Source organism: Patagioenas fasciata, chromosome 1 (assembly GCF_037038585.1).
Source record: "Patagioenas fasciata isolate bPatFas1 chromosome 1, bPatFas1.hap1, whole genome shotgun sequence".
In the NCBI taxonomy this organism is placed as follows: Eukaryota; Metazoa; Chordata; class Aves; order Columbiformes; family Columbidae; genus Patagioenas; species Patagioenas fasciata.
Genome location: NC_092520.1, coordinates 176,123,908 through 176,147,904, shown reverse-complemented (window position 1 = coordinate 176,147,904; position 23,997 = coordinate 176,123,908). Strand labels below are relative to the sequence as shown.

The window sequence follows — 23,997 nt, the reverse complement described above, 5'->3', positions numbered from 1 at the left end:
AAGGAGCTACATGGGTCCTCCTCAACATGAGCCTGCCTCCAGCCCATCCTGGTTAAGCAGCCACCAGTGTGAGCCCTGAGCCCAAACCAATCCATTTTTTCCTTTTTGCAGCCTTTTTTTTATGCTCTAGGTTAAGTTCCTCATGCTGAGGACAATTAAGTATTTCCTTTCTACTTGCTCTTAGCTGCCTGTTGAGTAATTTACAGCTCTTGTTAAGGAAAAGACAGCAACACGCAGCTGCCCTTATTTGTGGTTTGCGTTAAGCCAAGCCTCACTTGCCACTCCAGGGCCCAGCTGGGTTCTGCTTATGGCCATGACAAGGCAGAGGGCAGGCTGATAGCCAGGGACAACTTTGAGGTCACTGGAGGATGGACTGAGCACACAGCCTTGGTCTGTCACAGACCTAGACTGCTAAAAGTCATCCAAAATGCAGTATTTTAAATGTCCCAAGAAATTCAAGTTTTTAAGAGAATGTCTTGTTTTTCACCATTGCTTCAAGCAGCTTTTGCATCCTAGAGCCTACCTCATGGCAGGGTGGAAACTGCTGACCCTAGGTTTAGTATGTCAGGCTGGAAAATAAGGATCTGCATTCTACAAGAGCTATAAAAATAGTTCTGTCTACCACCCATGTATTGTTCCCACCAGCAAACCCCCCTGCAACGGAGCCCAAACACAGCAGTTTTGATATAATTTATTTGTCTTGGTCTTTTTTTTTTTTCTTGCATAGGCATAAATTACAATCTGTTGATTAAAAAATAAAATGAACAAAACAGTGCAGCATTTGCAACAGGCTACAGCATCAAATACAAACTTGTCTCCTGCCTGTAACCATCTGTTTCTGCAGGGCTAATTCGTAACACACGTATGGGGCAAACCAACAAGGAGGGAGAATAGAGGAGGGAAATGGAGTAAATAAGGGAAATCTGCTCTGACAGCTGTTTTGTGTTTCTTCTGCCTCACCAGCTTCACCTTCTGCACCAGCACTGGCATTAAATATCCCTGGGCGGAGACGCACGGTGCTGAAGCAGCAGTTGAGTGCCCTCTTTTCCTTTGCAGCTTTGCAGCCACAGAACTGCTGCGAGCTGCTGCTGGCACAGGGCAGCTGCCTGGGCCCCCATGCTTGGGCTGCAGAATTTGGGGGCTGAAAAACTGGCTGCAGGTAGCCTCAGCACAGCCCCCTGGGGATCCTCCTGCAGTCAGCATGGCAAGGAGGCCTCTAAAACCAGCACTAGCCCCTGGAGAAGGGTGTAAACCCTGGGGGTGACCTCTCTCTGGTGTCTCACCCCAGAACAGTGTTATTTTCATCTCTAAAGGACGAGTAAGGCTTGCCATATAAAGCCAGATGCTCCCTACACCAGAACCTGTGGTTAACACCACCCCCTTGGAAGGAGAGGAGACCCTGCTCCAGCTCCATTCTCTGGAAAAGAGGTTCCCCCTTTCCCCACTTCTCACCAGCATGCCTGATTTACCATGAAACTGTTTATTCTTGGGCAAAGACCCAACAGCCCAGCCCAGAGGCCAGGAAGCCAGAAGAGCGGTAAGAAAAGGGGTTTTCCAGCCTCATGGTTACAGCATTTGCTCCAGGTACCAGAAGACCTCTGGGGAAAGCGGAGGGCTTCATGTCTGCTGTTTTTCATTCAATTAAATACAGGAGCTGCTCTGCTGAGCCCAGGACAGGTCTAAGCATTCATAAAAGCACAACTCTGTGCATGCAGGGCACTCACAGACATGACTCCAAGGCAAGCAGGCAGCTGCAGACAAGTTTAAAATAACTTTGGCAGCAGATGCCAAGAATTAAGACTATGCTCAATAGAGGAGAGACTTTATCCTCACTGGATCTGGCTGCAGGTCTGCTTTCTCCCAGCTCTGCAGGGGGCTCCACGGGGTAATTTTAACTTGTCAGAGATGGGGCTGCACCCTCCACAGTCACTTCCCTTGCTGGAAGGGAGGAGACCACTCCAGAAGGGACACGCCACCATCGCCCTCAGCCCTTTGGGCTGGCACAGAGGGGTGCAGGGCTTGGCCCCGCTGCCCAACACCCCTCAGGGCATGGTGAAGGGAGACGCTTCTTCAGCCCTTTCCCCTCCTCTACACCCCTCACCCTGCAGCACTTCAAACAGAGAAGACCAGAGCAGGGCTGGATTTGGGGTGCTCCCTCAGTGCTTGCAGATGATGCCAGCATCAGACAGGGCTGAAACACTGAACACCAGCCCTTTAGCTTTTCTTTCAACAGAACACAAGACAAATGTGGAGGTTGTAAACACCATCCAAGAACATAAGCCAAACTAATTGTGTGCTGCAGGCAGCCAAGAGGTGGAGTGGCCAGATGGCCCTGGTACTCCTCAGCTCGGGGAAGGTCCCTGTGCATCCTTCCTGTGGTCCCCTGCCATGGCTCCCCCATCACACGCAGGGCACAGGCAGAATTCCCTGTCCTGCTCCATCATAGCCCTTTGCAGCCAAGGCTGAGCAAACGGAAGGAGAAGGCAGGACAGAAAAGGGAGCACTTCCAAAAGAAAGGAGGCCAGCCTGCACCACCCATCTGCCACCGGGCACTGGGAGGTGACAGAGGCAGCCCCGAGCGCTGCAGGTGGGGGAGGCCCTGCTGCCACCACCCCGAGGTGCAGCAGCACACCTGCACCAGCAACCCCTGCAGACTGCCCCATCTCCCACCCCAGAGACCACCCAGGCACAGAGACAGTCGTGCAGAGCAGCAGCTCCCACTTGCTGTGAACAGTCACTCGCGCACAGGTGCAGCCACGGGTGACAGGCCACAGCCACGCGTTGCAGTCTCGGAGAACATCTCCAGAGCAAGGAGGGCAGCAGTGCCACCAGCACCCTGCCAAGCAGCAGTCCACAGAGGACCTTGTCTCCCAGGTCCAACCACCAAGCCACTGACAACCCAAAGCTTGTATTTAAGAGCTCTGCTCATCTCATTCTAGCTTATCTTACTGTGCATGTGCACTATTCTCCTAATAAACAAAGCTCTAGCCCTCTCCGCATCTAAGCTACTCGCCCAAGCGGCACCACGTAACATTCTCTGGTTAAGTAGAAATCACATGGAAAAAGATTTTTTTTTTTTCCTTTGTTACTACAAAAAAAAAAAATTCCTCAACAGCAACAGGAAAACACCCCCCTCCCCACACCCCAAAAAAACCCCAAAACAACCCCAAAACAAAACAACCCCATCAGAACAAACCCAAAAGGGGAAGCAGGCAACAGTAGTTTTCAATAGCATCGTCAAGCTTAACATGGGTAGGCCAAAGGCATCATCAAGACCCAACACGGCCACCAGCAGCAGAAGGGCTCAAGCAGAGGGACAGCAGCACTGGGGCAGGCTCTGTCACCAATGGCTGCTGACTTTCTCCCCTCCAGCTGCCTCAAACTGTTATGTTAATACTTCAGTAACACTGTCTTATTTCCCTCCTGCCAACCCAGCATCAAAGGTCTGGAGATCTTTACCTCACCAACACCAAGGGAGGAGAAATGACCTCGTGCATGGAGGGGAGAGACTTGGTGGCTGTGTCGGCTCCCACCTACTCTGGCAGCACCGAGCCAGTCACCACGGTCCCGTACACTGTGCCGCGCTCAAGCCTGCGTGAAGCACATCACAAAACTACATACCCCTTTCCCAAGCCCTGGCCACGCTAGGCACGCCATCAGAGAGGAGCAGGGTAACGGGGACTGGGGGTTGCGCAGACCCAATAAAAAAAATCAGCTTAAAAAGTTAAAAATGTCCAATACGCACTGAAAACAAGCCAGGCTGCGCTAGGACCCACGTAGGATGCTCTTGCCTCGCCACCCCGGTCCTTGGAAGAGTGAAAGCCTCGCCCCTTAAACACCAGCTCTTCTTCCCAGACGGGAGCATCTCCCCAGGGCGGCTGCTGGTACACCCCAGGATTTTTATGTGCGAAGCAGCAAGCCAGACGAATCTCCTCCTGCTCTCAGCCTGGCACCACCCTCATCTCATGCGGGAGCCGGGGATCAGTGCACAGGCTCTCCATGCACGCGGAAGCGGTAGATGCAGGTGTATTCAGGGTGGCCCCAATTGCTCAGGACCCGGAGCTCCACCAGCTGGTACGTGCCTATGGCATCACCCTTGGGGAGAGGAGGAAGGAAAAACCTAAGCTCTTGAGGGCTCAGAGACCCCAGATGCCTCATTGTCTTCTTGGGGTCAGGTGCTCCAAGGGCAAAGCGCTTACCTCCAAGTAAAATGTTTGGATGGGGTTGCCATCATGGTTGTAGGTGAACTGCCCCAGGAGAAGGCCCTCCTCCTCTCCTTCCTCCTTCAAGCCCTATGGGGGAGCAGGGAGGCAGAAAGCAAGAACCAGGATGGTCAGAGAGGGAGAACCAGAGTTGAAGAGGACACCCAGGATGGGAGAGGGAGATGGAGACACAAGCACACTTGGCCCCTGCTCCTGCTCTTCCAGACCAAAAGAGACAAATGGGGTTAGGGGTCAGTGGGGAGGGATGAAGGGGGAAAATGGAGAATTATGCCTTTCCCATTGATATTCCCCAAAACCCTTCCCGAAACCCCTCTCCTCTCCTCTCCTCATACTGCTTCCTCCCCCTCTTCAGGCTAACACATACCTCCTAGAGCACCCCACAGGTGCATACCAGGTATGGGGCTCACTAGCCTTTCTGTCCTGTGCCCTCCACCACAGCACCCTCCCAACATGCACCCCTTCTCCTCCCGGGTCCAGACAAGGGCACTCACATAGACAGCGAAGTCCTTGGGGGCACTGGGGATGGTCCCCTGAGGTGAGAGCGCTTTCGGGATGTGCTCCAATGTCACAGCTGTGGGGCGGATGATGCTGGAAAGGCGGATGACAGCGAAGCCCTGGGACCCGCGAAATGCCCAGCAGTTCCCAGGGTTGACATCTGGCTACGAGCGCAGGAGCGAGACACCAACGTTATCACCATCAGCACTGCTGTTCTCCCCCTGAACAGCAGCCTGACCTCTTGCTTGGAGTGACAGCGGGAGCCCAATAAAACCCACCAAACTCACATGAGAACCAGCCTGGACCATCCTCCCCCTCAGTGGGGTCTTGCCCCAAGGGTGCTCACCTGCAGGATGACACGGGGGGACTGCGAGTGGTACCAGAGGGGGATGCCGAACAAGCTCAGCAGTGCCGTCCGTGTCTCATAGGTTTCCGAGCAGCGGGTGTTGATGACACTGGCCCCTGGCACAGAGAGGGGACGGCAGCGTGTAAGCTGCACACAGCACCCTGTGGTCCCCTCCCCAGGATGGTAGGCTCATCCTGGGCAGCTGAGAGCCCCCACCACCTACCTGCTGACTCCAGGGCGTAGTCGACCATCCCCACGCGGTCCTCACTGAAGCGCTTCAGGGCCTGGTCCACGATGAGATGCACTTGCTGCAGTGGGAGCAGAGGGAACAAGAGCAGTGAAGGGCCAGGGCGGGTGTCCTGCCCCCCACCCGCCTGGGAACAGACTTCCCACAAAACAGCCGGGGGATGAATCACCGTGGCAAAAATGAGAGGACACACAATTGGCTGAGAAGCCTCGTTAGAGGTTGCTAAAAATACCCCAGATGAGAGGAACTGTGCAACCAAGGGGCAGTACCCAGGCACACTGGCCTTGCCTGTCCCCATCCTGAAAGAGGGGCTGACCCCCTGGGGAGAAGGGGTACCCCCAGCAGGGAGCAGACACAACCTGACATCCCACCCAGTCCTCTCCAGCATCTGCTGGTCCCTCCTGCCCCATCTTGCAGGATCAGTGGGAGAAGAAAACGGAGGGCTGGCCAGAGCATCCCTCTGGAGACAAACCCACCCCAGGAGCTGGGACCCTGCAGCACCACTCTAGGTCAAAACTTTGTGGCATGTGCAGAGCATGTGCAGACTGTGGGGACTGCTAATACCAGCCTAATCCCTCCCTCTGCTACCTCCCCAGGGAATTGCCAACAACTCTTTCCAAAGCAAGCAGGCTCATTTTTTCCCTTGGTGTCATTCTGCTGAAATGCTTTGCCCTGAGTGACTCAGTGGCGCTGCTGAGGACAGAGTTAAGCAAAACACTCAGCTCATGGAAACCTTGCTGGCACCTGCCCCACCTTCTGGGTGAAAGACGCATGAGCAGAAACCTAGATTTTAAGCCAACAAGAGCCTCGAAGGAGTGTGGATGCCACCGCTTGCAACCCCTTCCAGCGCAGGGGTGCAGCCCAGGGAAGGCTGGTGGCAGAGAAGGGATGGATGAGTTCCAAGGATGCTTTTGCCAGGTGAGACATGAGCCCAGGATCCATGTCCCAGCTGTAAGGGCTGTCCCCACAGTGCTGCTGTCTGCCAGGCACATGTCACCTCCCCCATACATGCACAATGGGGCACAGCCCCTGATCCCACACCTGTGGTCACCATCATGTCCCTGGGGCTCAGGCCAGCACTCACCTCCTCTGTCACCCCCGCAGCTCCCCCTTGCCGCAGGGCTACTCCGATACCAGCCTGAGCATCCTGTGCTGACAGCCTCCTGTCTTTCAAGACTTTAGCCACGATCTTGCTCTCCAGGGCCTGGAGCTCTCCTTGCAAGTCTTCCCGCTGGAGAATGAAGCCAGCGGTGCCATCCCGTTGGGACTGCGACAGGAACCGACTGATCCATGTCGGGAACTGTGCTTCCAACTGAAACGATGGGGACAGAGCTCAGCCCTGGGGCAGGGACTCTCACGTCTCCCTCTGCCAAACAGGGTGGGGACCAGGGACTCACATCAGCCCGCACTGCCTTCAGCTGCTCCAGCATCCCCTCCAGGTGCTTCCCCATCACCTCCTGGTCCGACCTGAGGCCCGCCAGCTCCCTCCTCAGCGCCGCCACCTCCTGCTCCAGCTTGCCCACCTCCCGCTGGAAGCTCCCTCGCAGGCTCTCCTGTGCCGAGCTGTGCCCAGAGAAAGGCAACAAAGCCTCGCACCACCAGTCCCAGCTCCCTTCTGCAGACTGGGGGAGGAGGTTCATCCCACATCACCTATGCTCAGCCCCATCTCCAGCCCAAAATGGTTTTAATTCCTGCAGCAATGACCTCTTCTACTGCATCCTGTGGGAGAGCATCCCCAGCTCTCCCCTTGGCTGAAGGGCCACAGCAATGCAAAACAACAGTGGTGAAGGTAATTTTCTGCAACTGCCCTTTGAACCATTCTACCAGCCAGGGTGCTTTCTTGCCAAGATATCCACATATCCATCTGTCCTTTCTCCCCCAAGACTGAGTATCTCGACCTCTTTCACCCCAAGCAAACCAGACCTGGAAACCCCTCCCTAAGCCCAGCTGTGGGGATTTCATGCTGCTACTGCCTGTCCCTAACAAAGGCTCTGCCCAGACAGCCAGCATTACCTCTGCCATTCTGAGTTCAGCTCCAGCAACCGTGCCTCCATCTCCTGCCAGGAGAAGGAGAAGGTGTGAGAACTGTGAAGCTAGTGGTGAGGATGTCCTGCCTGGGTACCACCGCATGCTTGTCCCCTTACCTGAGAGGCTTGTGCCATCTTCCCCAGGCGCCCATCTAAATCCCTCTGCACCTGTGCTCGGAGGGCGGCCAGCTCGCCCTGTGGGGTGCGGAACAGGGGGGAATGTCAGAGCCCAGCCCCACATTTCCCCATCTCCTTGTGTGCCCCCCACACCCCTCACCTGGAGGTGGCTGGTCATGTCACTGCGGAGTTGCTCCTTCAGCCCTGTGTCCCGGCGGCTCACCAGCCCCTCCAGCAGTGCCAGGATGTCCCCAGGGGGTGGCTGTCCCCCTGCCACCACTGCTGCCGCCCCCTGCTGCAGCTCCCACCGTGACACCTCGGCCTCCAGTGCCTCAAAGCGCTTCTCCAGGGCCTGGAAGCGAGCCAGGAGCCGGTGCTCACCCTGCAGCCCCTGCAGAGACAAAGACAGGGTGTAATGCAGCCCCATGGTGGGGTACAGACCCTCATGGGGGCAGCCACTCCACAGGGACCCTTGTGAGAGGAGATCCAGGCTACCCAGTCCTCAGAGTCAGTGACATCTTATTAATCTGCTGCATCCCAGGAGAGGGCAGATGCTACCCCTGCTCCATCCCTGGGACACCCTGAGAGCAAGATGGCCACAGCTGAAGAAGCCATTTCCACCAGCCTGGAGCCACCATCTGCCTCATTCTCCACCCCAGCACCTGCTGGTCCCTCCTGCCCCATCTCACAGGATCGACGGGAGATCCTTCCATCCAGAAAAGGGAGAGCTGGCCACAGCATCCTTCTGGAGCCAAACCCAGCCAAACTTCCCCATCTGCTGAAAGGTTTCCTTCAGCCATGGACCACGCTGTCCTGGCTCTTCCTGCAAGGCACCCACCCTACCTGGGCCACTGCTGCCCCTTCCCCAAGGCTTACCTGGTCCAGTGCAGTCAGGTCCCCTGCCCCAGGCACATCAGAGGAAGAAAGCTTTCCAGCTCCCCACCATGGGAAGGCGGGGAGGCTGAGCGTCGACAGCCCGTATGGGTAGAAGTACCAAGCTCCTGGGCATGCAAGGGAATGAGATGGTTAAAACGGCAAGCCAGTAATAGGCTGTAGTGGGGGACAGGGTGGATGTGCAGGGGCTCAGCCACCAGCACAGCTTGGGGTTACCAGGAGGACCTAGTGCAGGGGTGGGGGTGCATCAGGGTACCAGGAATCACGAGCTCAGGGCCATCCTATCCCCCGGGTACATTAGAGGAATGCTCTGTGCTGCCCCAGATCTCAGGGCAACAGATTGTGCTGGGTTGACTTACCATAGGCAGCAGCAGCAAGGAGCAGGAGAAGCAGGAGCAGAAGCAGGGACCTCTTCACCCGTGGGTAGCGCCTGGAGATGAAAGAGGTGCCTGAAGGACAGCAGCCACCTTCCCCCACCACAGCACTTCTCTGGATGGGGGTCAGAGGGAAAGCAAAGCCCAGCTGGGCTTTGGCACAAGATGCCCACCCCATGCATGCCAGGGTCTGCAGGGCACCCCCTCTCCAGCGTCCTGCAGGTTTTTCCCACGCCTCCCCCATCCTGTTGTCCCACCACCATGCTCACCTGGAGAAGGGGACGCTGCCCAGGCGGGGAGCTGTGCCGGTCAGGCGATGCCAGGCAGCTGCCAGCCCTGAGAACAGCCACCCCACGAACCGAACTGCCAGGAGAGAAACTGAGCCTCAGGTAGGGTCCCGCCAGAGACGTCTCCTCTGTCCCTGAGGATTCTCCCACTCCTCCACACAATCAGGGACCAGCACACACAGCGCATGGGGAGGGGAGGTGCTGGTGAGGAAGAAAGGTGCTGCTAGAAACCCACCCACCAGGCCCCCCACTCACCTGGGGAGGTGAACACCTGCCAGAGGAAGGAGCCCACCCGTGAGGCTGCGGTCCTCAGCCCCGACCCGGAGCTACTCTGGCCTGAGTAAAAGTGACCTGGACAAAAAGAAGTGAGGCATTAAGTCAAAAAACAGAGCCTGCATCCCTGGGCATCACCCAGGGCAAAGGCTGTGCACAGGAGGTGGCATGCAGGGGGGGCTGGCAGCACCCTGGGCACAGCCAGGCCCTGGGCTAGTCCCCCTGGGGAGACCTCTCCAAGCATCCCGGTCACCACAGAGAGGCTGGTGCGTCCTTACCATTATAGTCATCTTCCGAGGAGTACCCAGACGAAGAGGCGTAAGTGTCGTATGTCTTGCTCTCCAGCAGCCCGTTGATCTTACTGGATTCAGTGTCCCCTGTGCCTCTTCTTCTCCTGCTGGAGAGCTCCCCCCCTGCCCCCAAAACAGAGAATCCCCCTGAGAAACCACCCACCACCATCCCCACATGGGGCCAACCCAGTCAGCTGGCTTGTGTCCCGATGCCCCTTCGGTGACTGGGGAGGTCCCCAGATGCCAAGAAAGGGAGGGAAGGCTCACCCCAGTACATGCTGCTGTCCAGGGCATCATCCAGCATGGAGCTGCCCAGGGCGGCGAGGCCGCGGCTGCCTCCCAGGTAGGACTCGCTCATCATGGACTCGCTGTAGTAGGAGGTTTGGGTGCTGGGGGCAGGAGAGAGGCGCTTGGTGCTGCTTGATTTCCTCCTGATCGTCCTGCCCGGGGTTAGAACAGGCTCATCAGCCATGTGTGCTTACACAGTGGGAGGTGTCACAGTGCACCCACGGGGGAGAAGTGGGGAATTCACCCCAAACCCTTGTCCAGCATCACTTCCTTCTGCCCCACGCCCACCGTACCGGACGGTGACAGGTTTCGGAAGGTGCAATCGCTGCTTTGCAAAAGGCCTTCCCGCCCGTCCCCGGGCAGCTGCCGGCACCGCTTCCGCTCGCACCGCTGCGGTTTTCCGGCACTCACAGCAGCTCCCTCCCTCCCTCCCGCCATCGAGCTGCAGGCGGTGGCAACGGCTGGGAGGGGGCACAGAGCCACCCCGAGCAGCCCGTGGTGGCCTCCTGTGCTGGGGCATGGGGGGCACAGTGGTGCCAGGGGCGGGGAGTACAGGGCTTTTGCCAGAGTGGGGGCACAGCCAGTGCCAAGGTGGCCGGCAGCCATGCCGAAACGCAGCAAGCTTGCTGTCATGTTCCCTTCTGCAAGCTGCTTTGATGCCCCACCCCAGGAAGGCGCCTGGTCCTTGGTGTGGGATGGAGCGTCCTGGTCACGTTTGTGAGGAGGTTCCCCCCCCCCCGCCCCTGCACCCCACTAACCTGCCAGTGCTCTCCTTGAAGGGGAGCTGCTGACCCCCCAGCAGGGAGCTGCTGCTGGTCGTGGCATCGTCGTCCTCAGGGTAATAGCGAGTTGTGACAAGGCGCTGGCTGCGGCGGGACATGGTGGTGACACGGGGAGGGGGGGTGTCACGGTTCACCTGGGGGGCCCGGGAGAGAGGAGAGTGTCGGCGGGAGGTAACCCACCTGCAGCAGGGGGCCCAGCACACCCCGAACCCCCCCGCGCAGGCGGCTGTGGGGGTGCCCGCTGCGGCCGAGGGTGCTCCGAGCGCGCCGAAGGACACTTGCTGCGGGACTGGGCCGGGATGGAGCCGCCACCCCCACGCTGCCAGCGCGGCCGCCTCTCTTTATAGGGTTAAAAACCTCTTTCCAATCCTCTCCCACGGGCCACCCACGGCAGCACCCACCCGAGCACGGAGCCGCTGCCCCACCGGACCCCCCGCACGAGCCGGCCGGGCCACCCACCCGCCTGCCCTCCCTCCCCCCCCCCCCGCAAACCCCCGCCGTGCCCGCGCCGCACGCAAACCCACCGGCGAACCGCGCAGAGAAGGAGCGAAACCCCCACAGACCCTTCGGGCTGCTGCCGCTCCGCTCCCTTTTGTTTTGCAAGGGAAGGCGGCCGCCACCCCCGCCCCCCCATTCCCCCCCCGCCGCCGCCCCGCCCCGCTGCACCGCGCGCGCGCGCCGCCGCCACCGCGAGGGGGCCCCCACCCCCCGTAGGGGTCTCTTCCATACCCCGTTATTTTTATTATTATTACTACTACTACTACTACTATTACTATTACTATCGTAATATTGTTATCATCGTTATTGTAATATTGTTGTTATACTTTATTTTATTATTATCATCATAATTTGGAGGGGGTGATGGGGGTGGTCCATCCCCACTCCCTGGCTGCCCATGGGTCACCAAACGCTTCAGCCCCCGGGGGGGCTTCCCCGGCCCGTGCCCACCAGGGGCCACAGCCACCCACACTGCCAGGCAAGGGCAGCCCCCCCTAGCAGGTCCCATGGGTGATGCTGGCCCAAAATGGGGGCTCCCAGCTGCAGGGCTGCACCCCAGCACCATTTGGGTTTTGCTGGTGTGGCTGGTTTGACAGCCCTGGCGGGGCGGGAAACACCCAGCACCCCCACACAGCAGCTGCCACAGCCGAATCTGTCCCCATGGCGCGGGCAGCCCGGCTCGACGCCTGTGTGCCCACGCCGCCTCGACCGGGCAGGCGGGTTCTACTGCTCCCTGGGCCCGTGGCCTCAGACACCCTATTTACATCCCTCTCCCCACCCAGGTGGCTGGGCCGGCTCGGCAGAGGGGTGCGAGCCAAACCTGGCTGCTCCCGTGGGACCTTGAACGCTCTGCGGCAGCACAGCCAGGACCTTGTGCTAACTTGCCATGCTGAGAAAACAGCCACCCTCCCACGTCCTGATTTCTAAACCTGACGGTGCCTTGGAAAAAGATTTGTCTGGGGGGAGAACCAGCTGCCTGTGTCCAGACACGGTTGTGGGGCCGCATCCATGGGGCACAGGGCAGGAAAGGCCCTGCTGGCTTTGAGTACGGCAGCAAAAATGCATTTATAGAAAGGGTTAAAAAAACATGATGCCGGCAGAAGGGGAGTAACCTGTTGCAAAACAGCCCTGAAACCTTTTCTTCACCATGCTGGGGTTTGGTGCAAAGCTGGGGCAGCAGCAGGAGGATGTGTTGCCAGCTTCAGGGGGGCCACACTGCAACAAACCCCAATTCAGAGTCCCCATGCCGTTGTGTAATGCAGACAGATCCTCTTTGTCTCTTTTTTTTTTTTTCTCTCCCTTTGAGCTCATTTTTCATTCCAGCCAAAATCTCCGCCTGGCTTTTCCAGGGCAGCTCCATCTCCCACTGTGCCAGCTGCCCTTTTTCACCCTTTCCTGCGGCTTCCCATCGATCCGCGACTCACCAGCCCGGCCAGAGGACATCTCTCCTCCCCGGTGGCACCTTTATCTCTGGCCATGCTGATGCCAACCCCATGCACTACCATGGGGACACTGGTGGTGGCCGTGGCTGTGGCACCTGCCTTGGCTGACGTAAACCTCCTGCGGATTAACCCCCCTGGGAGGCTCAGGGGATAAGCTGGGTGCTGAGCCACCAGGCACTAAATAGGGTGCACGGCCCTGGGTCAATCTGTCCCCTCCCAAGAGCCATTTTTTTGGGCAGGGAGGGAGCCAGTGGCAGTTCCCAAGGAAACTGGGGAGGTGCTGGGGGGGGGAGTGGGGCCAGTCTCCCTTGCTGCACCCCCAGTGCTGCAACAGAGGTGGTGATGCCAGAGCTGTGAGGGTTTTCGGGTGGGTGTGGGAAAAGCGGGGCAGGGATAAGTGGCAAGTAGCTGGGAGCTTGTGCCTCAGTTTCCCCACAGCAGCAGCAGGGAGCCTCAGTTCTTTTTTTGGGGGTCACCAGGGCATTGCTGTGCTGGGGGGGGAGAGGGCATAAGGATCCTGCCAACTGCTAGAGTTTGGCAGCTCTTGCTGGGGAAAGGCAGGAAAAATCCCTACCCTTTCCTAAAAGGCTTTGGAGGGCTGAAGTGACGCATCCAGGCATGCAAGAACAGGCATGGGAAAACAGCCTGAGTGGGGGAGAACTCGGCTTGCGTCTCCTTCACTAGGCCAACCTTTTTATTTAAATACCCTCCACGTCCCTGCTATCCTTACAGCCTTCTTTCCTGGTGCATGGTGCCGCTGGCTCCAGCACCGCTGAAAGCTGACGATACATGGAGTCAGAGCTCCACGCTGGTCCCCCTCAGCGTGCCAAAACACCCTAATCCAGCAGGGTACCCACCCCCCCATCACACCCGTGACCCCAAGTCATTCACCAGCACCTCGTCTGGCCGCGCCGCCCCGGCCAGGCAGTGTCCCACCACTGCCAGCACCTTTCCCAGGCGGCGGTCCAGTGCCCACAGGTGGGGTTCAGCCAGGACAGGGGCCAGGGGGTCGGTGGCCAGCGCCTCCCGCAGCAGGTCACTCAGGCGGTAGGGCTGGGTGGCCAGCAGCTGCAGCCGCAGGTAGGTTGACTTCTTGATGCTGCCAAAGATCAGGAGAGAGAGGTCTCAGCCGGGGGTCCCTCTTCCCAACGGCCATCCGCAGGGAGGGCTGTGGGAGCCCCTTACCTGCAGCACTGCTGGAGTGGGGCCAGGATGGACATTTCATCACGTGAGTGTGTGCCAAAACTGGAGGGGAGAAACCTGCCAGTGAGTGTCAGGGCAGCATCACCCTGCAACTCAGAGCCCAGTGAGGGGCACATTTTGGGACACAGTTGGCGAGACCCATGGTCTCCCTCCTCGCCTTAGCTGGGATTGTTTTCCCCCATCTTGCTTTACCCGCGGCCATTGTCCAGGTGGAGCAGGAAAGTGTCATTCCCAAATTTCTCGAAGGTCTCATAGTGGTGCCGGTCCATGTTGCCTGTGGTGAGGCAACAAATCAGCTGTTGGGTGGTGGCCCACGAGGTGCGAATGGGGATGTGGAGCATCCTCCTGGTGCCAGATCGAAAGCGAGAGGCTGGGGACACCTCTAAGGTGCCCATCTGGTGGCCACAGCTGAGGAGGGCACCCAAGCTGCAAGCATGGGGCCTCCAAGTCCCTTCTCACCCCAGCAGCTCTCAAGCCACAGAGGGACAACAGCAGCAAATGGAGCAGAAAGTAATGGCACAGGCACGGCTGTGGTGGCTGGAGATGAGGAGATGGGAAGTTCTCCAAGTCAGAAGAGGGGGGACAGAGCAGAGAAGAAGGAGAGACCCCAAGGAGGGAAGAGGCAGCATGAGCATCATCACTGGCCCTCGCTCCACAGGGACTACACGTGGGAGCTTGATGGGAGATGCTTCCCATGCCCAGGGTGTTTAGCTGGGATATCCCCAGCATCTCTCATCCTTCAGCTTCTGCCCAGGATGTGTCAGAACTGCACAGACCTTGGCTTTCATTTTGGGTAAGAGTGTAACTCTCTGCAGCATGAGCAATGGTTTGTTCAACAAAACTCACAGTGTGTGGTACCACGGGACACAGAGCACCGTCCCAAGGAGCTCATGCAGCCCCTGGTACCAGCACAGCTGCACTCACCCATAAGGAAATCGAGGACTGTCAAGTCGATGAGGTCAAGCAGGCGATGGCCCCTGTTGTAGGGCGGTGTCTCTCGCACCTGGGCACAGTAGTTGGGGTTCAGCTCCCACCTGTGGGCAGAAGCCAGGGCGAGGGAAAGGGCTGTGAGAGCAGCTGTGGGGCAGCCCCCTCCCATCCCACAGCTCTACTCCCGTACATCCCCATTCCCTCCATGTCCCCTTTGTCCCAGCTCACTCAGCCTTCTTGCTCTTGTGGTAGGAGCGGCGCCAGGGGCTGCGCCAGGAGCGGCGTTTGGCCAACGTCTTGTCGGGCAACAGGGTGGCCATGGAGCCCTCCAGCTGGTCTGGCTTGCCACAGAGGGCATGTTCGGTGGAGCAGTAATAGGAGCACTCCCCGTAGAAGCAGACATTGCCAGCTGCCGTGGGGACAAAGCGAAGGCTGATGAAGAGCTGGAGGGCAGTCAGCCTCGTACCCCCATGCAAGGTGGTCCAACAGGCGGGCAAGGATGCTCCGTGCACCATGGCCACATGTCACCAGGAAAGCAATGGCAAGGAAGGACTTGAGGAGCAGAGCCCCACGTCAGGGGACCTGACGGGAGCTGGAGCAGTCCTGAAAGGGACAGCTTGTCCTGGTGCATGGGGAGCCAGGTGGGGGCAGACAGCTCCAGGTGAGCTCCACGTGGGTGGCCACAAGAGAGGATGGTCAGCATGAAAGCTCACCTGGGGAGATGAAGAAAGTCTTGGCCAGTTTCTTGTCTGTGGTGATGTCGCGAATCTCCTTTGTTATATTGACCAAACGGCCAGAAACTGGGGGGATTCGCCGGAAATCCAGTATCCTGAAACACAGAACTTGGAACCATTTCTTGACAACCTTGTCTGGTTTTCACAGCAAGTTATTAAAACTGCCATGAGGTGGAGGTATCCCTTGCAATGAGGTGGAAGAGGAGGGATGAAGGAGCAATTTCTCTGCCACTTCACTGTCACGGGAGGGCAGAGTTGAATGCAAAGCTGCCGCTCACCTGTCCAGGTGGAAGGCTGCAATCTCTGCATTGTGCCGCTCAAAGTCCGAGAAGTAGAAGAAGTCAGCAGGGGTCTCCTGGTCCCGGGTTTGCCTGGGAGGAGAGGGGTAGGTGGGGGAAATGGCCACAGACAGGGTCAACCTGAGTGCAGGCTTTGCCCCAAACCAGCCCTTGCCTTGTGTCCCCAGTGCCACCAGACATGTGGTCAGACCCAGTCACCTCCAGTTGCTCTAGGCTGGGTGCTGAGGCTCCAAAACCCCAGCCAGGACACCATGCACCTTCTGCTCCCAACCCAAGGGCTGGCAAGCCCTCATGGGCTGGGTGGTCCTGCATGGCCCTCCTGGACTATCTTCTTTCCACCACTGGAGGTCACTACCCCATCACAAGCTGCAGCTAACTTGCCGCAAGCATCACTAGGGAAGGCGAGAGAAAGGGGACCATCCAGATCATCCCGATTTAGGGTGGAGGGTGCCGAAGCGAGGCAGCACATGAAACATTTCACTGTTCCTCCCTCTGTGGTCTCCTCTGGCCGCTCTTCATCACCTAATGGGGCCGTACAGGTGGGATATGGGGTTGTCCCCAGTTCTACTCACTTCATGGGCTTGAAGAGGGCCTGGCCGTAATTTGGGAACGTCATGATGAGTTTGAGCTGGGTCCCACCGGTCTTCTGGACTGAAAGGGGGCACATGGGCATGAGGAAGGCATGCAACAGGCAGTGGGGCAGAGGTATGGGCAGGGCTGCAGGCAGGGAGGTGGTACCTGAGCTGACGATCTTCTGCGTGGCCAAGTCCCGGAGGAGGATGGGCATCAGGGGGTCCCGGCGGGGGTACAGCTCATAGCGGTTGATGCCAACGTGGAATTTGAGCCAGGCAGGGTAGGTGTCATAGGCTGTCTTCCCTGTCGGGAGGAGCGTCTCGGCTTTACTGCTGCTGACCCTGCAGCCCAACAGCCACCACCACCCCAACAACAACGACAGGTTTAGTTGGGATGGGACGGGTCCCACATCCCCAGGCCCTTCCCAGGAGCTGGCGCGTGGTGGGTGAGGCTGGGGGAAGGCCCAACACAAGCCCTGGTTGGTGGCAAAAGCTCCTGCCCCATGTGCCTTCCTTGGGGCTGCTGGCACCTGGGCAGATCCCACCTGTGTCTGGTGAGACCTGCTGGCATGGCTGGAGGAGGCTGGTGGCTTCCCTTGCAACCCCCACAGAAAAGCCCCAGGCTGATCCTCCTCCTCTCATCTGTGCCTTTTTCTTCCCTGCTGGAGCAGGTCATCTTGTTGTATTTGCCTAAGGGATTAGCTGCCAGTAATACCACTGGCTATACCCCCACCCTGTGCTTGCTGGGGACACACGTGTCCGTAAAACAGTGCTGGAGTGGGAGCTTCCCAGCCATCCCCAGCACTGACCTGAACTCCCACCCTCAATGTCCAGTTCCCCTTGGACGGTTTTATCACACACTATCCCTGTCTTGGTGCCTCTTGCAAACTTGCAGTTTGCTGGCATTCAAGGGGGGCTCCTGAGGGTATCTGCCCCCCTCTGCAGCAGCTCCTCCCATCACTGCAATAAGACAGTCCAGCTCGGGGTGTCTGTAACACAAATCCATGCCTCTCTCTCTAGGAAAATGCAAACTGTACCCTGATTTCATCAAACCAGACCCATCTCCCATGGTTATCTGTAGATGACGTGGTCCCCAGAGCCAAGGCAAGTGCCCATTTGTCAAAACCAGCTCTTAAATCAGCTTTTATTCTGTACCATTTTTAGCAGTCACCACATTTGGAAGGTGTGCTTTCCATAAGGAAGCTGCTACGTGTTATTGACGCTGGAGCTTTTAATATCTTCCCTCCTAATTAGAGGTTAGTAGACCAGTGATAAAAATAGGCTGTCGGCAGCAGTGAGTTCACCATACGGCCAAGCCTAAAGAGGTCAGGCAGTGTCCTGCGAAATGCAGGACGGTAATGGTTTCATGGTTAGAGCTAAGCTACACCTTCAGCATTTTTGGAGAAGAGATAAAACTGGTTAGAGATCTGGAGTGGGGACTTCCTCATATGTATATCTAGAGAGATCAAAGGCTAGAGTCTGCATTGGGGAAGGAAAGGAGATGAGGAGGTGACCTAAAAGATATCCTACATAATACTATGAATAAATCAAGAGTCTCCTTCGGCTTTGTCATGTTCTACAGGCTCCCAGGTAGCAGCCCAGAAATTCAGGGCTAAGGGAGGATTTGAGGCACAAGTAGAGCGCCTGCAGCAATTCAGGCTCCTCTGAGGTGGAATGCTGGTCTACACAGGGAAACAATGCTTTTGGTCCCTGCAACTTGTCCCCTCAAACCCGAATATCCCCCAAAAGCAAGCCAGGGCTGAGTTTGCTCCTCACCATTCGTCACTCCCGCTGCTGCGCAGGCTGAATTTCTCCATGGGGTTGACAACAAACAACTTGTCTTTCTCTGTCACTTCTGGGATTGGGATGTTGTAAAGAGGATGCTTGAAGAGCAATGCCAGCTTTGATCCCTTAGTCTTTCCCAGACTTCCATCTCCATGCTGGAGCCGGGCCCCCAGCTCTCCATGCCTTGGTTGTGACCCTGCTCCCTGCAGCTGGGAGCTTTTCTCCAAGGAGCTGTTGCTGCCACTGAAATCCTGAAGGATTCTCAGGCTCAGCTTTTTGCAGCCAGCAAGCACAGTGTTGCCTGATGGAATCTCTGAGCCTTTCGGTGCTTTTGCATCACAGCCACAGGATCTGTGGGCTGTGGGGTGAGACAGATCCACCACCAGGTACACCAGGAGGGCCAGGAGCAGGAGAAGGAGCAGGCCGTCTTTAAATTTCCTTTGGAAAAGCATTTGCAGCCGGCACCGCATTCTTCCTCACTCGAGACGCTCAGCAAGGGGTTGACACCCTTGTGGGGCTACAAGAGAGCTGATGCAGCTGTGGTCCCGTCTCTCCTCCGTGGAAAAATAGGAGCGAAGAGTCCTGAATTTAAAGCATTGCAGCAAAAAAAGCAACTGGTGCAAGGGAAAAGCCAGGGGAAGAAAGATCTGTCACCTTGTGGAGTGATGCTGCTGGGCTGACAGTGGGATGGGGCGGGAGCTTTTGGTGGGGTTTATCAGCGCTGATAAGGGGTGAGCTGTCACCCCCAAGGTTAGAGTGAACAGGGCAAGTTCCAAACCAATAGCTGCAGGGCTGGCTCAGGGACAGCGATGGCCAAAGATAACCCATGTACTGTCCCATCCCTCCATGCTGTCACTTTCATGGGGCTGCAGAACATTTTTGGGTGTGCAGGGCATTACAGTGGTTCTTCCTCTCTTCAGCACCCACCCTGTTCAGCACTACACAGACCCATTCCCTGTGTACATCATATCCACACACTCATAATCCAGGAGAGTTTTCCTGCTGCTGCTCAGCCAGAGCAATTTTATCATCCCCCCTATATATCCAAGGTCGCTTGTGCACACCCCATTTCAAAACCCACTCGCATTAGGCAAAATGAAGGGGACGTGAGTAGCAGCATCAGTGGGAGCAGCGTAAGCAAGGACTGCTAGAGGCAGGGATGCTGCCAGGGCCTCTGAACCAGGCAGGGAAGCCGGGCAGGCAGGAGCTGAGATGCTGTCCACTACCTCAGGCGTCAGCACAGAGGGGCAGCAGGACTCACTGAGCACTGGGAGGACCAGCAGCTTGTAGTAGGGAAGGGCAGGAGGTCTCTTACAACCCAAACTATCCTATGATTCTAAGATTTTTCAAGAAATTCACCTTTCTGGTGACAGCCAGGGTTACAGAGCTGGGCAGCCTGAGCAAAAACTGTTTCTGACTTGTGAGGAGGAAACTTTGGATTTGTTGAGGGACAGAGAAGGATGGGACCACCTGCAACCAGGACAGCACTCAGACAAGCCCGGGGCGCTTGGGCACAGAGTCCAGAGTGATGTTTTTCATCTTTTTGATTTCCCAAAGGATGCAAATGGCATGTGAAATCCTGTACATCAGGCAGTCCTTCCTCACTGCAGCCAGCTTGGACATCCTCACTCCAAGCCAGGGAGGGGAAGGTGAGCTGCAGGCCGCGGGGGTATGCTGGAGACCCCCATCCTTTGCTGCCATTCATGCACCACTCTCTCCACACCAGCCCGTGCTGGCTCCATTTTTGTCAGGTTCAGTCGCCTCCTGGGTGGTAGAACACGGTGTTCTCTCCCGATGTTCTCAGCTCCGTGTCCCACGACGCAACAGTTGCCTGGAAACTGCCTCTGGCTGACACCATCAGCCGTCCCAGATTCAGCCAGCCCCGCGTTCCCTTCCCTGTGCCTTGCACTAACAAGATGGCCGAGGGGAACCAGGTCTGCGGGGAGGAGGAGGAGGTGAGCTTTCCAGCCCGGTTGGCAAGCTCCAAGCCCTGCAGAAGGAGCCGGAGGGGAGCAGATGGCTTCCCCGGGGAAGGGAACGCGGCGTCTTGCTCCGGGAGGTTTGCTGGATCCAGTCCGGACGTATGGTTTGGAAAGAAGGCATCTTAGGAGGGGCTGTAGCTGGAACATGGGATCATTAGGTCATTTCTTAGCAAAAAGAAAACACCAACAAAACCCATGTGCTAATGGTTTCCATCAAAGGAGCTGGGCTGGGCTCGGCTCCTGGAACAGAGCCACAGATTTCTTCATTACAGAGCCAGCCCTGGGAGACTGAGGGGAGAAGCAGACCCCCTCCTTCAAATGCCCCAAACCAGCTCCAGACTGGGCTGGGGCAGGGGGGGATAGAAACCCCCCTCCCATGTCCTAGAGCAGCACAGGGACCCTACTGGCTGAAATCACCCTTCTGACCAGGAGTCCTACCCCTGGGGGAGGGGAGTTCACAATCCCCCCAGCCTGATTTAGCCTCCCCTCAGAAAGCAGAGGCAGGGAGATTAGGTGGGACACTTGCCACCCCTAGCTCTTCAATGCCGGCACTAAATATTAACCAAAAGATTTTTCATAGATTCAGACACAAGCTCACAGCAACAGGGAAGAACTGTAGAGCTTCAAAGCCTGCCTTGCCGGCCTGACAGCGTGTCCACCTTGTTGCCATGACATCATTACAGAGAAGCGGTTGAGTTTGCATCTCTTTCTTCCCATCTCCACCCCAACCTCAGCTCTGTCTCCATCTCCCTAGTGCCTTCCCCCCTTCCCAGCAGGTTCCAGTCACCCTTGGGGTGGAGGAGGAGCTGTACCTCTGAGGACATTTCCACTGCTGGCGTAAGTCCAGGCTCCCTGGCAGCCGATAATGATGTTGTCCATCTCCCCTCGGTGGGGAGGGATGAACTAATGAAGCACAGCCCTCTGAGCTGCTATCACAGCTTCCTGGGACAGGCAGATAAGGAAGGGTCATTTCGGCTGGCATCGATGCATCACCCTGTGTTTTTCATCTCCTTTGCTACATCTGACTCAGCCTGACGCTTTGATGGGTAACGGCAGCAATATGCAGGGGGCAAGAAATGAGAGGGAGAAGAGAATACAATAGCGAGCCACCTGTTGTCAACTTCCTCAGCTTTCTGCTGAAAATTTGTATGGTATAAACCTCCAGCAAGAGACTGCAGTTTTATAGTCAAAAGCAGATAGGCCCTGGAAGCTCCAAAACATCAATCCACAGAGGGGTCTTTTTTCGGGAAAACACAGGACAAGGGTCCATAACATCCTGGGCTGTATCAAAAGGAGCACAGCCAGCGGGCCAAGAGAGGTGATTCTGCCCCTCTATTTCACTCTGGTGAGACCCCACCTGGAGTCCTGTGTCCAGCGCTGGGGTCCCCATTACAGGAAAGACATGGACCTCTTGGAGAGGGGCCAGAGGAGGCCACAAAAATGATCAGAGGGCTGGAACAGCTCTCCTGTGAGGACAGGCTGAGAGAGCTGGGGTTGCTCATCCTGGAGAAGGCTCCAGGGAGACCTCATTGTGGCTTCTCAGTACTTAAAAGGGGCCTGTAAGAAAGAGGACAGACTTTTTAGCAAGGCCTGTTACGTTAAGACAAGGGGTCATGATTTTAAACTAAAGGAGGGGAGATTCAGGCTGGACATGAGGAAGAAATTTTTTACAATGAGGGTGGTGAAACACTGGCACAGGTTGCCCAGGGAGGTGGTAGATGCCCCATCCCCAGAAACATTCAAGGCCAGGCTGGACGGGGCTCTGAGCAACCTGATCTAGTTGAAGATGTCCCTGCTCATTGCAGGGGGTTGGACTAGATGAGCTTTGAAGGTCCCTGCCAACCCAAACTATTCTACGATCTCTGATCCATTAATTGTGCTCACCTGAAAACTACAGGAATGTGCAAAAACGTATCAGTTCCACAGCAAAAAGAGGGTGAAAATCTTCCTTCTAACACATATAGGCCACCACAGCATGGCTCAACTTGCAGCAGGCAGGAAAATTGATCTGTCTTACTGAACACTTGCCTCAGAGCAGGGGCCTTGACACGCACAGCTGAATTTTGGGAAGCTGAGGTTTGTGTTTTTGCATACAGCGCCAATGACAGGCACACAAACCAGCTAAGACAGGTTAGCTTCTTCATGGTAACTTCTTGTGGGAAAGCTGTTACCCTTGGAAACAAAAATAGCCCATGAGCCACCTTGCACTTACCTTGGGGGAGTTACAGCGTGGGAGCTGACTTGCTGCAAATTCACACCTAGCTCACCTCAATCTGTTTGCACACTCGTGATTTGAGAAGGCTGAGGAGCGGTCAACGTTCACCTATTGTCGATACAGGTCATGGAGACATTAGCTTTGGTCAGTTGGTGGCCAAAGAGATAACAGACTGGCAGCGAGGCCAAAAGATTGTGTGCTGAGGTAAGCAGGTCCCTATGACCACCTGCAGGTCAGCACGACCCTGCAGAGATGCCTATGACCAGCATGTCTGTGCGTATGCACACAGCAGTTAATTATTCATTAGTGTGAAAGAGGCATAATTAAAGCAACTGTGGTATGGCTGACAGTATCGTCATGCTCCAGCGCAAGGCCACTACTCCAAAGACGCTTGCTTTACCTTTCCCTCTTGATCTACAGGGGTAAAACCTAGAGGAGATAGGAAGTTGTGGAACAACAAATCAGCTTTTCCACCTGCCAGCTGCAGAAAGTGCCAGTCAACATGTAAAGGCAGCCAGCTGGAGTGAGTAACCACACCAAGAGACAGCTCAAAGGATTTGGACTCTTCTACACTGCACAGTGATCCTGCCACTGTGGTCCAGCACACAGAGCAGGTATCATGGCACCAGCTACCTTCTGATACTACCCTGTTTCCCTGAAAATAAGATAGGGTCTTACATTAATTTTTGCTCCAAAAGATGCATTGGGGCTTATTTTCAGAGGATGTCTTATTTTTCCATGAACAACAATCTACATTTATTCTAGAACAAAAAAAAAAAAACCAAAACCAACATTTATTAAAAAACAGTCATGTCATCACATTGTCACATCTGTCACACTGCATTCCAATTTTACTTTTTTACGTGCATATCTGCCTGGACACTATTTAAATTGACTTTTTAAATGAACTGTAACTAGGGCTTATTTTGAGAGTAGGGCTTCTATTTTGAGCATCCTCAAAAATCCTGAAAAATCTTGCTAGGGCTTATTTTCAGGGTAAGTCTTATTTTTGGAGAGACAGGGTAGTTACATGTCCCCCCTGCCTTGCATCTGATCAGTAAGGAATTGTGTGAAAGGCTGCGAGGCCCAGTCAGCACAGGGTCCAAATTTGAAATAATTTCCAGTTGTCTTCATATTATTCCAATTCCTGGATTATATAAGAGCTCCTGACATGCTGAAATGGAGGAAGGACATCTCTACCATCACACTGAGGTTCAGAAAAAGAACAAAAGGAACCATAAAACCTTCTGCCAGTTTGATCCACCACAGCCACTAATGCAGAAAGGTCCTTTGGAACTGAACTATGGACTGGATGGTGAACTCTCATAAATCACAAGGTGCCAGTGGTACTGCTGGTGATGTTCTCCATGGAAAGTCTGAGAAATCATGGAAGCCCCAAATGCAAGACCCCGAAGGTCAGAGCAGGGGTGCACTGCCTGGGCAGAGGACACATTAGCTTTGCTGCCACTGCTGACACCTGTGTGGACTTTGGCCAGCAGCACCACAGGTCTGGCAACCTTCCTCAGCATCGTGGCTTGTGCTGGTGAAAGGAACTGAACGGTGAGAATGAGAATGTGTCTCTGAACCCGAGTCACCCAGGAGCACATGTGATGGACACCTGTCACTGTCCTTCACCTGAGCTACACCACTGCTTGCTTACTTTCACATTTCCTGAACTACTATTCTTTCTCATC

The 23,997-nt window shown here is 56.1% G+C and overlaps 2 protein-coding genes across 4 annotated transcripts; both read right to left on the bottom strand.

The window, feature by feature from the left end:
* Positions 1 to 675: 675 nt before the first annotated feature.
* SUN2 (Sad1 and UNC84 domain containing 2) lies at positions 676 to 11,270 on the bottom strand. 2 transcript variants are annotated; one of them, XM_065837699.2, is made up of 18 exons: positions 11,207 to 11,270; positions 10,620 to 10,777; positions 9,841 to 10,013; positions 9,562 to 9,696; positions 9,266 to 9,361; positions 8,993 to 9,086; positions 8,709 to 8,779; positions 8,332 to 8,456; positions 7,616 to 7,846; positions 7,456 to 7,533; positions 7,325 to 7,368; positions 6,709 to 6,874; positions 6,396 to 6,623; positions 5,288 to 5,372; positions 5,065 to 5,180; positions 4,715 to 4,882; positions 4,200 to 4,292; positions 676 to 4,095 (listed from the first exon to the last, which is right to left on the bottom strand). In XM_065837699.2, the coding sequence occupies exons 2-18, from the start codon at positions 10,739 to 10,741 to the stop codon at positions 3,982 to 3,984; spliced, it is 2,139 nt and encodes a 712-aa protein (XP_065693771.1). In that variant the 5' UTR covers positions 10,742 to 10,777; positions 11,207 to 11,270; the 3' UTR covers positions 676 to 3,981. The 2 variants fall into 2 exon arrangements, with proteins under 2 accessions (XP_065693771.1, XP_065693764.1); XM_065837692.1 differs by having other exon boundaries at positions 11,168 to 11,269.
* A 254-nt stretch (positions 11,271 to 11,524) lies between these two features.
* LOC136106436 (extracellular serine/threonine protein kinase FAM20C-like) lies at positions 11,525 to 23,905 on the bottom strand. 2 transcript variants are annotated; one of them, XM_071801735.1, is made up of 12 exons: positions 22,982 to 23,905; positions 20,901 to 22,411; positions 18,098 to 20,226; positions 16,488 to 16,663; positions 16,322 to 16,400; positions 15,729 to 15,821; positions 15,430 to 15,545; positions 14,945 to 15,125; positions 14,711 to 14,820; positions 13,979 to 14,060; positions 13,769 to 13,828; positions 11,525 to 13,682 (listed from the first exon to the last, which is right to left on the bottom strand). In XM_071801735.1, exons 3-12 carry the CDS (start codon positions 18,574 to 18,576, stop codon positions 13,448 to 13,450), a joined length of 1,611 nt encoding a protein of 536 aa, XP_071657836.1. In that variant the 5' UTR covers positions 18,577 to 20,226; positions 20,901 to 22,411; positions 22,982 to 23,905; the 3' UTR covers positions 11,525 to 13,447. The 2 variants fall into 2 exon arrangements, with proteins under 2 accessions (XP_071657836.1, XP_065702845.1); XM_065846773.2 differs by having other exon boundaries at positions 20,901 to 23,905.
* Between the last annotated feature and the right edge of the window lie 92 nt (positions 23,906 to 23,997).

What these genes read in the sequence shown, in the direction of transcription:
- SUN2 (XM_065837699.2), bottom strand. Translation starts at nt 10,741, where the DNA reads ATGTCCCGCCGCAGCCAGCGCCTTGTCACAACTCGCTATTACCCTGAG. An exon ending in CCTTGCTGCTGCTGCCTATG is followed by an intron (nt 8,457 to 8,708) that starts GTAAGTCAACCC and finishes TTGCATGCCCAG; the next exon opens with GAGCTTGGTACTTCTACCCA. An exon ending in ACATGACCAGCCACCTCCAG is followed by an intron (nt 7,534 to 7,615) that starts GTGAGGGGTGTG and finishes CGCACCCCACAG; the next exon opens with GGCGAGCTGGCCGCCCTCCG.
- LOC136106436 (XM_065846773.2), bottom strand. Translation starts at nt 18,576, where the DNA reads ATGCGGTGCCGGCTGCAAATGCTTTTCCAAAGGAAATTTAAAGACGGC. An exon ending in GCAGCCTTCCACCTGGACAG is followed by an intron (nt 15,546 to 15,728) that starts GTGAGCGGCAGC and finishes TCTGTGTTTCAG; the next exon opens with GATACTGGATTTCCGGCGAA. An exon ending in GACTTTCTTCATCTCCCCAG is followed by an intron (nt 15,126 to 15,429) that starts GTGAGCTTTCAT and finishes TCCCCACGGCAG; the next exon opens with CTGGCAATGTCTGCTTCTAC.